We start from the raw sequence: 12144 nt of genomic DNA, 5'->3' as shown, positions 1-12144 counted from the left end.
GTGAGAGGCCCGCGTATCGAAAAAAAAAAAAAAAAAATTCACGCAAAAGAGCAGAAGGGAAAAAGATGAAGTCTGCAGTATTAGTGTCATTTATGTATGTTAATTAATTCTGCAGAAAAAAATCTCTTTTCCAAAAATATCATTAGCTTTTAGTTAAAACCTAGAAAAGGCTTCTATGAAGAGAAATTTCTCATATTAGGAAAGATTACAGAGACTAGAGTCAGAAATGAACTTCTCATACAGCCCAAATTTGGAGGTGGGGGGATGGGATAGAAGGGGTAAGGAGAACATCCATTCAATGGATATATGTGAAGGAAACTTGCTAAAATGCATGGACACCATCAACACACAGCCTTGTGCTGAACTGAATGCATGAAGTCTGCCAAAATAATATCCCTGAGACAAAAATAACTTAGAGGACTTCCCTGGTGGTGCAGTGGTTAAGAATCCACCTGCCAATGCAGGGGACATGGGTTCGAGCCCTGATCCGGGAAGATCCCACATGCCACAGAGCAACTAAACCCATGCACCACAACTACTGAGCCTGCCCTCTAGACTCCATGAGCCACAACTACTGAGCCCGTGAGCCACAACTACTAAAGCCCGCATGCTCTAGGGCCCGTGCTCCACAACAGGAGAAGCCACCGCAATGAGAAGCCCATGCACTGCAATGAAGAGTAGCCCCCACTCACCGCAACTAGAGAAAGCCCACGTGCAGCAACGAAGACCCAACGCAGCCAAAAATAAATAAATTTTAAAAATAAATAAATAAAATAACTTAGAACATCCACTCTGCTGGAACATGGAACTATTCTGGCAAAATCCATAGTAGCAATATTTCCTAAAGTGTGCAAAGAGATGTTTATTGCATCTATGTTGAAGGAGAAAATGGCCCATGGTCAAATAAGCTTGGGAAAAACTTAAACCAATATAAAGTTTAATTCCTATAAGACTTTTCAGTCTTTAATAGGCAAATACGCAATGTAAACTTGTAAAATACAATGACCAGCATAGTTCTCACTTGATTAAAGAACTTTTTATTTTTCATGGAACAGCTATCTCTTGGGACTTGTATTTTTCAGGTTACATTTTGGAAAACACAGTCAGAGACTTCACAAACATTGAGAGAAATGAGCCTTTTCTCTGAGGAAAATCAAGTGCATGACACATAGCAGGTATCCAAAAAATGTTTAATAAGCTGAATGAATAATCCTTCATTCTACTAATGCAGCCCTGCTGTAACACAAGCCTAAAATAAGCTTCACACTGTGGATATCCAAATCCCAATCTCAAGCACATACCTTTCACTATATGTAACATTCACTGCCACTGAACTAAGTAACAACGGAAAGACATACCCAGGGAAATAACCTGCCTTTTGCAGAATATGATTTATTTTGACATGTCATCCATTTCCAGCCAATATTAAAGAATGCCATTAAATTTAAATTATTATAACACAAATATGACACCAAAGCACAATATAAGTATGATTCATAGAATCAAAAAACATTTAATAAATGCTGATTACTCAAGCTTCACTCAATCCTTCCTGACTTCAAACTGGGTCAGTAAATTCCTCCATATGGAAATGGTTTATAGAGAATCTCTCAAACTGTCCTCAGCTGTGCTCTAGCTCTCACCTTCTGTGATATCATCTACTTCCCATCTTCAATTACTACCTCTAAACAGCTGGCTCAAACCTGCATCTGTACCTTTACTTTTCCAGAGGCCCAGGCCCTTATTCCAAATGCCTGCTACAATTACAGGAGTACCTACGTGGCACCCCAAACTCAACTTGTTAAAAACCAAATTTACCAAGAAATTTCTCTCCAACAAATCTGTCTCTCCTCTGTTCCCTACGTCAGGTAAAGGTATCACCATTGCCTCAGTCAACCAAGCACAAAATGCTGGTGTTGATTCCTAACTGTTCTCCTCCCCTCTCTGCCAACAACTTGAAGTAGTTACCAAATACCAGAGAAACTAGTGCTAAAATGATTCTATCCATTACTTTCTACTCTCATTGCCCTAGCCATACGGCATTATTATAATTTTCCTTTTCGGCAGATTTCCAGAATTTTTGCCAGATGGTCTATCCTTCACACTGCGTTCAGAGAAATTTTGCTAAAGCCCAATTCTAATCTTGTTAATCCCATTCAAAAATGTTCCATGACTCGCCATTAATTTCAAAAACATCCAACTTTACTTGACATGGCCTTCAAGTCTCTCCACATCTGATCCCAGGTAAACTCTCCAGACCCACCATTGCACAGCACTCCTTACAATGGAGACTCAGAAAGCCGAGTGTAGCCTCTATTCTCCTATCTCACAGCTCTTGCCACAGGAATAAACATATTGCATAACAGAAAGAAAACAGATCTTGGAGTCAGATGGACTCAAACATTAGTTTTGCCACTCACTACTACTATACACCCTCAGACGAGCTAGTCTCAGAGCCTCAACTTCTGTGTTTACAAAATGGAGATAACAGAATCACATTTAGTGTTACTATATGAACTCTCACTACTTCCCATCTCTACCTATTGAAACCCTAATCATGCTTCAAGGCCCAGATCAAATAAATGACTGTGCTCCAGTAAGCTTTCACTGGTTACAAAGTCGACATCAGTCAAGTTCTTTGCATATACAAAGCAAGTACTTAATGTATGTCTGTTCAAAAGGCATAGATTATAAATCGGTTGATACTGATTCCAGATCATCTGCACATACAGAATATGAACATGATTGCTGTTATGAAATGACATGTGCAGTTTCAGTTCATGCAGTCCAACCAGTATACCTTCATACTGAAAAGAACTACTTTCTGATGGAAAAAAGTCTTGTCCATGTCCAGGTCAAAATTATATGGAAAAAATGAGCTTCTGCATATTAAATTAAATGCTGTGTAAGAGTTTTAAACATTATGGAAAAAAAATTTTTTTCTATGAATATTTTTGTTGTAAAAGTACGTCCAAATCAGCCTATGAATATAAAGGAGACTTCATTAATAGGTCCTACTAGCTTGCATTCGCTTGACAAACTATCTGCAGAAATGCAGAACCTCTGCCTCCTTTCCAGGTTCAGGTCCATCTACTATCTTTGAAGGGTCACAAGGAATGTCACACTACTATCACAAGTCAGTCCTATCCATTTCTCATAACGCTGCCTACAGTTCTGCCATCAATGGCATATTTCCATCACTCCGCTATGAAGTAAAAAAGGCTCTTGCTCTATCAGCTCTCTTAGAAGGGTCACAGGAGGAATTCTTGGGGTACAGCTTCTCGATCTCTGAAGCACATGTAAAAGCCAACATTGGGAGCTAGAACTATTCAGTCTTCAGGCCCTGATGAGAGTCCAGTTTACCTTCCTTTCTTCAGTGTGGTTTATGCCCCAGGTCACACAGCCCCATGGAATCTGGACTGTCATGTCTTTCTATTCCACTTGTGCACATATCTAAATATGAATCTAAATATGAACAATAACATTGTTCTAAGTTCTTTTTCCAGGAAATTCCTCAGCTCCCATGTATATCAGCTGACTAAAATAAATAAGGGTAAGATATTCCAGTTTTCATATGCCCATCTCCGTGTAGGCAGAACTGAGAAACACTATACAATAGTTACTTAGTGTTCACTCTGCCACAGGCTGTAGAGTGCAGTAGGTAGTCTATGGAGCCAGATAAACTGGATTCAAATCCCACCTCCTGTTTACCAGATGTGTGACACTGGGGCATACTACTTAGCCTCTCTGTCCCTTAAATTCTGATCCATTAAATAGGGATAAGACCATAACCCCCTTACCCAAACCCCTTGGGTCCAGATGCATTTCAGAATTCAGAAAATTTTCTAGATTTTGGAAAGGTAACACAGTACATATTATACAGTATATAAAACATCCTAAGTGGAGGCTGGTTCAGTACACTGTAACCAAATGCTTTACTACTTCTGCACCAAACCATGAGTATTAAACACTAGTTAGGATATGGACAAAAAGAGTTTCAAAAGTATGTTCAGATCATATTTTGCCATCAAATGCATTTACCACAAACTAACCCCAAACCGAACACAAGCATGATTTTAAGGTTCCAGAATTGCAGATAAAGGACCTGTAGTATCTGCTCCGTAAGACTATGAGAATCAACTGAGCTAATACTTAGAATAGCACCTGGCATAATACCATAAGTGCTATATGTGAGTGACTTGTCCTCTTTACATGCAAGGTACTTGTCAGGCTGCATGAGCGTGTCTTTTTTTTGACTATACAGCTCTTTTATTGAAAGCACTTAACAGAAACACTGTTGAGAAACGCTGAACCAAGAAATTTCTGAATTATAGTACAATAACATGATTCTATAATGATATCCAGGCCATTGTTCTAATCCTTTAGGGACCATATTCACATCTCGGTATCAGACTTTAAGTCTACTGTCTCAGAAATTTGTCCAGGGAGTAAGAGATGCAGGTAAATGCTTACAAATTTTTAGTATTGTAGACTTGAATCCTAAAATATGTAAGAAGAGACACACAGAGACTTATGCCATTACTGACATTATTACCATTTATGGGTAAAATATAATTTTTCTGACCATAGGAATGAAAAATTTTAGACTTTACGTTAATATTTTGCTCTGACTTTACTGAAGTTTTGAAATAAAAGTAAGTTGTTTGGCAAACTTATGGTTACCAGGGGGTAAGGGGGGAGGGATAGATTGGGAGATTGGGATTGACACATATACACCACTATATATAAACTAGATAAGTAATAAGGACCTACTGCATAGATGAGGGTGTCTTAGTCCGTTCAGGCTGCTATAACAAAAATACCACAGACTGGATAACTTATACAACATTTAATTCTCACAATTCTGGAGGCTGGGAAGTCAAGATCAAGACGTCTGCAGAGGGTTTCCCTGACGACACAGTGGTTGAGAGTCCGCCTGCCGATGCAGGGGTCACAGGTTCGTTCCCCAGTCTGGGAAGATTCCACATACCGCGGAGCGGCTGGGCCCGTCAGCCATGGCTACTGAGCCTGCGCATCCGGAGCCTGTGCTCCGCAATGGGAGAGGCCACAACAGTGAGAGGCCCGCATACCACAAAAAAAAAAAAAGAAAAGAAAAAAAGACGTCTGCAGATTCAGTGTCTGGTTAAGTCCAATTTCCCAGTTCATAGATGGCTGTCTACTTGCTGCATCCTCCCTCAGAAGGCAGAAAAGGTGAGGGATCTCTCTGGTGTCTCTTTTATAAAGGCACTGATCCCACTCATGAGAGCTCTGCCTTCCTGACCTAATCACCTCTTAAATATCAACACACTGGCAATTAGATTTCAACATATGAATTTCGGGGGGACACATTCAATCTATAGCAAAGATATAGAAAAATGAATAAGAATCATTTCTTCCTTGCAGTGTGATCAACTAACACCATCTAAGCTTTGGAATGGTACTACTAGTACAATAGTAGCTAACATGTATAAAATGATTATTATATGCCAAGCACTACACTAGATTTTTAATGAATTATTTATTATTCATATGCACTCTAAGATGGATTCTATTATCCCCATTTTTTATATATCAAAAAAGGAGGCTGAAAGAGACCAAGTAATCTGCCCAAGATTAAGTAGTGGACCCATTATTTAAACCCAGGCATTCTGACTTGAAGATCCATCCTCTTATCCATAACCTTATGCCACCTCCAACAAGTTATATGAGTCAAGTTTTGACACTATAAAATTGGAAACTAAAGTGTACCAAGATCAATGAAATCTGCCAGTATTTCTCTACTTCCCTAACAACAACATTTTAAATTGCACATTATAATCTAATAATGCCAGCAAAACAAAGTCCAAACTTACCAAATGCTGCAGTATGATATTAGTCCTTTTGGATGAATTAAACCTGAAACAAATGTAGAGTACGATGAACACAGTAATGTGGGTAGTCATGTTTCAATGTATAAATACTACATTCCCTTTTGTTTGCTTTAGCTTCTTTGAAAAGTTATTAAAACAAAAAGTATTTTTTTAAAAAGTGTAATTCTCATTCATTGTGGTAGGAACACAAAATGATACAGCCACTCTGAAAGAAAATTTGGCAGTTTCTTACAAAACTAAACATACTCTTTTACCATATGACCCAGCAATTGCACTCCTTGGTATTTACCCAAAGTAGCTGAAAACTTATGTCCACCTACACATGAATGTTTGTGGTAGCTTTATTCATAATAGCCCAAATGTGGAAGTAACCAAGAGGTCCTTCAATAGCTGAATGGATAAAAAAACTGTGGTACATCTATACAATGAAATATTACTCAGCAATAAAAAGAAATAAGCTATCTTTCCACCAAAAAAAAAAAAAGAGGAACCTTAAATGCACACTGCTAAGCAAAAGCCGTCAATCTGAAAAGGCTATATACTGTATGATTCCAACCACAGAACATTCTGAAAACTATGGAGACAGGAAAAAGATCAGTGGATATCACAGGTTTAGGGGAGGGAGGAAGAAAGGAAAGAACAAGTGGAGCACATTGTATGTTTAGGGCAGTAAAACTAGTCTGTACGGTCGTAATGGTAGAGACTTGTCATTATACATTTGTCAAAATTTTCTGCTAATTTTCTCTGTAAACCTAAAACTGCTTTTTTAAAAAAAGTTAAGGGCTTCCCTGGTGGCGCAGTGGTTAAGAATCCACCTGCCAATGCAGGGGACATGGGTTCAAGCCCTGGTCCGGGAAGATCTCACATGCCGCAGAGCAACTAAGCCCATGTGCCACAAATACTGAGCCTGCACTCTAGAACCCGCGAGCCACAACTACTGAAGCCTGTGCACCTAGAGCCTGTGCTCCACAACAAGAGAAGCCACCGCAATGAGAAGCCTGCACACCACAACGAACAGTAGCCCCCGCTCACCGCAACTAGAGAAAGCCCACGCGCAGCAACGAAGACACAACGCAGCCAAAAATAAAATAAATTTAAAAAAATAAAAATAATAAAAGTTAAAGAAAACTGCTAGCTTAAAAAAAGTTTGATAAGGATGCAATAGGCATTCTCAGACATTGTTGTGAGACATATAAATCGGTAATGCCTTTCCAGTAGGCACACTGGAAATACGGACCCACAATCTTTAAAATGATCATACCCTTAGACCTAGTAATTTCATAGGCATTTGTATTAAGGAAACCTCAGACACGATCAAAGTTTGATTTACAAAGATGTCTGCAACAATTATTTACGTAAGGAAAAAACTGGAAACAAAGTATCTAACAATTTAGTAATATTTTTAAAACTGTCATTTATACAAAACCATTACATAGCCAAAAAAAAATATGTATTTAAAAATATTTAAATAATAGTTATGACATAGAAAAATAGTCATGACAGAAGTTACGAAAAGAAAACTGGCTACAAAACAAATACAATACAACTCTAAGTCTGTTATTTTATAAGTGTTTGCTAGGCTAGGAATACAAAGCTTAAGATACAACTTAGCAAAAGTGATCAATAATAACAGAAGTAAGAATGGTGGAGGGTGGGGGAAACTGGGAAGGGACATGAGGAAACATGGAGTGTTGGAAGTTTTCTCTATCATGATGGTTACAGGACTGTTCACACATATAAAAGTTCACTATAAACTTCAAAATATAGTACATTTAAGTACTTCGTGTATTGATACTTTCTAATTAAAGTAAAAGCAAAGCAACATGGGGGAGGGTAGTGACTGGAGAGGGCATAAAGAGGGCTTCTAGATGCTGGTACTATCTTGTTTCTTGATCCCGGTGCCACTGAAATGAGTATGTTCATGAAAATCCATCAAATTGTATCTTTAAGCTTTGGGTCTTTTAAAAAGTTCCCCCAAAGTCATCGTTCTTGTCTTTGAGAAACTCAAAGTTTAGTGAGAGAGATGCATATAAAAATACCATAATTAGGAAGATACAGGCATCTCCTGCTTTTCAAAAGTTCGCTTTACAGGGCTTCCCTAGTGGCGCAGTGGTTGAGAGTCCGCCTGCTGATACAGGGGACATGGGTTCATGCCCCGGTCCGGGAAGATCCCACATGCCGCGGAGCGGCTAGGCCCATAAGCCATGGCCACTGGGCCTGCGTGTCCGGAGCCTGTGCTCCGCAGCGGGAGAGGCCGCAACAGTGAGAGGCCCACATACAGAAAAAAAAAAAAAAAAAAAGTTCGCTTTACACCACTTTGCTTTCTCCAAAGACCTACATTAGCACCTGTTTTCACTAATCCAAAGAAATCCAAAGAGGATTATCACTTTTATGAAAAAAGGTGAAGAGCAAAAAGAGCGTTCAGTGTTTGTTTTGAAGCGAGATGTTATAGAGGCAGCATGCACCCCGAGCAGTGAGAGTGGCACCACTGAGCTCCTTCCGCAGGAACTGCACTCTGCATCTCAGCACCCAGTGACCAAAGACTTTAACTGTGGGAGCCTCTGTGCTTTATCTCAATTTGTTTTGTACATCCATTAGCAAGATGTGTCATAAGATAACTGCTTTTCACTTTACACCATTTCGGCTTATGCGAGGTTTCACAGAAATGCTCTACTTTCAGATAGCAGGGGAAACCTGTACTGAGATACAAGAAGTGAGATTTAAGATATATGGAGAGAGGTCAAAGCTGAGATCAGTAGTAGCAGCAGCAACCTGACAGGAGCTGTGCATATGCAAAGACACAGATACTATCTGATGGACCTGATAAATTGCCAACTTATTATATTAATTTTTCAAGGATACCTTAAGATTATTTGAAGGGCAAAATTTAGCTGAGACATTAAGAAAAAGGGCAATATGACCATTGTTACCACTTGTAACCACATTCTAGTTGACTGAATTCATAAAAATATTTGTAATCTAACTTACTTTTCAGAATTTGTATTACTTTCATTTTCTATTACATTCAAATTGAATACTACTACAAAAAAAGAGGAAAATCACTAATTTAAGTCAGTCACACTTCACATTCCTGGACTAGTGTATTTTGAATTTGCCTTACCACAAGTAAAATATTCTTATCCTAAGCCAGTAATTCCACAACTAGTCTGCACAGTAGAAGCACTTGGGACTACTGTAAACATTCCAAAGCCCCAGTCACATCCAAGACCAATTATCAAACTCTGGAGATGGGACACAGACATAGATATTTTGTTTGAAGCTCCCCAAAAGATTCCAAAGTTCAGACAAGTTGTCATTAAAATCAATACTTTATAAAAATTAACCTGGGGGGCTTCCCTGGTGGTCCAGTGGTTAAGACTTCGCCTTCCAAAGCAGCAGGTGTGGGTTCAATTCCTGGTCAGGGAGCTAAGATCCCACATGCTTCTCGGCCAAAAAACCAAAACATAAAACAGAAGCAATATTGTAACAAATTCAATAAAGACTTTAAAAATGGTCCACTTCAAAAACAAAAAAAGTTAAGCTGAAGTGACAGATCCTTATTTAGGGGTATTTTTAAAATAGAGATTTCATATAGACTTTTAAAATCTGAACTATACTTACCCTAAAGCTCCACTTCTAAAATTTTTTTCAACTTAACTCAAAAAACTTCCTACAAGAAAAATTAAGTATCAAAAAATTTAAGCACTAATTTCTTTAGATCCAGAATAACTTTGAATTCCTTAATGGCCAATACCCAAATGCCAGTTCAAGGCTAATGAGAATGCTGCCAGATTGGCAGGTTTTATGTAACAGTTTAAGTACTACCTGCAGCATAAAGAATAAACAAAGAGAAACACAAGGCCTGGCTTCAAGTCCCAGTTTTATATATGAGATAGAATTTTATTTCACTCAGAAAAGTTAATGTAAACCTACCAAACGCAAGTTTGAACCACTGTGTATGGCATTTACAGGTCAAAAAATATCTCTGGACCAGTTACTATAAAGCAAAATAGAAAACAAACCTAAGTACAACTAAGTTCCCTGCAAGATTCTATACAATCATATTACTTCTATATGTTCCGATTTATGCTCAGTATTATTTAAAATCTGGTATTAACTTTTATATCTCAGAAATGTATTTGCATGTTCAGAGTCTCCAAGTAATTCTGAATTTATGGTCTCTTTCCTTCCTTTTGACTCCCAAAGTGCCATCTGGTGGAAGGGAAGAGACATGCACATTCCAGCTACTACTAATTTACTAATTCACTTTATCAGGCTTATTTCCTTCAGGTGATGGTCAACTTGGCTGCTTGCAGGAGTTGTTCTGAAAGTGTGGTTCCTGGACCTACACAATCAGTTTACCTGGGAACCTATCAGAAATGCAAATGCTTCGCCCCATTCCACACCTACTGAATCAGACACTGTGGGGTAAGGCTCATAAATCTATTTTTAACAAACCCTCCAGGTGATCCTCATACTTGCTAAAAACGACTGTCTTAGAAGGATGAGAACCTTATCGTTTAGAAGATTTCTGATTATCCAATAAAGCACACATGGGCTTACAAAATTAACTTTTCATGAAACTGTTTAAGATGACGATATAATAAAAATAGTACTTAATGAAGATTATTACAGCAGAACTAGGCATGGTAGAATGTGAATAGAACAGAAAATCAAGTCCAAAGCCAAGTAACTCAGGCATGAACTGATGAACACCAGCTGTGGAAACAAGGCAATGATTTACTGAGTTATTATGAAGTAAAAACTCAATGGAAAAGAAAAAGAATTATGCCAAAAACGACTACAAAATTTCATGCCAGGAGAGCTAGGAGAAATAGGTACTGAAAAGCTTGGGAAGGAAACTAGCTGGTTTGTAGGATGAAATATGAATTCCATTTTGAATTTGAGGTTGTAATGACCTAAGTAGAAATATTCAACAGTGAGTGGAAAAGAAAGACTGGAGTTTGAAAGAAAAGTTAGAACTAAAGACATTTCAGGAAGTCACATATATAGACAATCACTGAGGCCTAAGAACCTCTAAGCTCTCTATGAGGAGTAAGTGAGAAAGCTACAGTTGAAAACTATGGCCTGAAGGCTGCTTGAGCCTACAAATGTGTTGTTTGGTTAGCAGTGTTTTAAAATGACAGACACTTTAAAATCAAGAGATTTCACTTAAAAACGCAGCTTTTCCAGACAAACTGGTAGTTCTGGAAACCCTGGGTCTACACTCTACAACGGCAACGACACCCAGGCTGAAAAGCTGCCTTTAGAGAGAGCTTCTCTATTGCTCACTAGCTCCCCACTAATCCCCACTGCTGCCACTAGCCAGCACCATTCCTTCTGGGCATCTGCATTTGGGTTTGCGACGCTTCGACTAAAAAATAATAATAATAAAAATAACAGAGAATCAAATATTGAGCCTTCAGAAACAACTACACAGAAGTAAAAGAAAGAGAAGACAGGCCGCCCAAGAAGCAAACCAAAACAATATAGTTCAGCACAACACAGAGGAGATGAAGAAGGGAATAAACACTATTAACAGCTTAAAGATCAGTCTCTTTGAAGAGGCTCCCTGAGCCCCTCTTCCTTTCTAAACCTGGCTCTCTTTTCCTTTAAGACACTTAAAAGACTTGATAACTAGGTATTACTTTTGTTTAAATATTTATTTCTCATCTGATCTCCTTGGACTTCAATGACCTGAAGTAAGAAACAATAAGAACAAGGAGAGCAGGGACTTCCCTGGTGCTCCAGTGGTTAAGAATTTGCCTTCCAATGCAGGGGGTGTGGGTTCGACCCTTGGGATCCCTGGTCGGGGAGCTAAGATCCCACATGCCTCACGGCCAAAAAATCAAAACATAAAACAGAAGCAATATTGTAACAAATTCAATAAAGACTTCAAAAATGGTCTACATCAAAAAAATCTTAAAACAAAAAAAAAAGAACAAGTAGTCCAGGTTGGCTACAGGATTAACAGATGTGCCTAGAACACTATCTCCCAGGAGCTGTAACAGGACAGTAAGTATTGTTGAATTCATGAACTAAACTGGGGCCTAATCTTTGAAACCCAGGCTGGGAACTTTTTATTTAATTCCATAGGTAGGAGAACACCTCTAAGAGCTTTTGAGCAGAGGAATGGAAGGCACTGAAGTAAACATCAGCAAGATTAATCTGGCAGTCATGCGCAGAACCTATTCAAGAGATAAGTCCATTAATCAAGTTTCTGCAAAAAGAACAAGTGATAAATGAGAGGATTGTTCAAATTCGAATCAGCAGG

General features: G+C 38.5%; 1 protein-coding gene across 2 annotated transcripts in view; it reads right to left on the bottom strand.

Moving 5' to 3' along the window:
• The window catches only part of HIBCH (3-hydroxyisobutyryl-CoA hydrolase), a 91073-nt gene that overhangs the window by 77084 nt on the left and 1845 nt on the right, over positions 1 to 12144 (bottom strand). For both annotated transcript variants that reach the window (XM_007464970.1, XM_007464971.1), the window contains exon 2: positions 5853 to 5895. In XM_007464970.1, coding sequence (XP_007465032.1) covers positions 5853 to 5895 — 43 coding nt within the window. The remainder of the gene's footprint in view (positions 1 to 5852; positions 5896 to 12144) is intronic.

This window comes from Lipotes vexillifer, unplaced genomic scaffold, assembly GCF_000442215.2.
Source record: "Lipotes vexillifer unplaced genomic scaffold, Lipotes_vexillifer_v1.1 scaffold903, whole genome shotgun sequence".
Classification (NCBI taxonomy): domain Eukaryota; kingdom Metazoa; phylum Chordata; class Mammalia; order Artiodactyla; family Lipotidae; genus Lipotes; species Lipotes vexillifer.
This window is presented reverse-complemented; position numbering and strand designations above follow the sequence as displayed.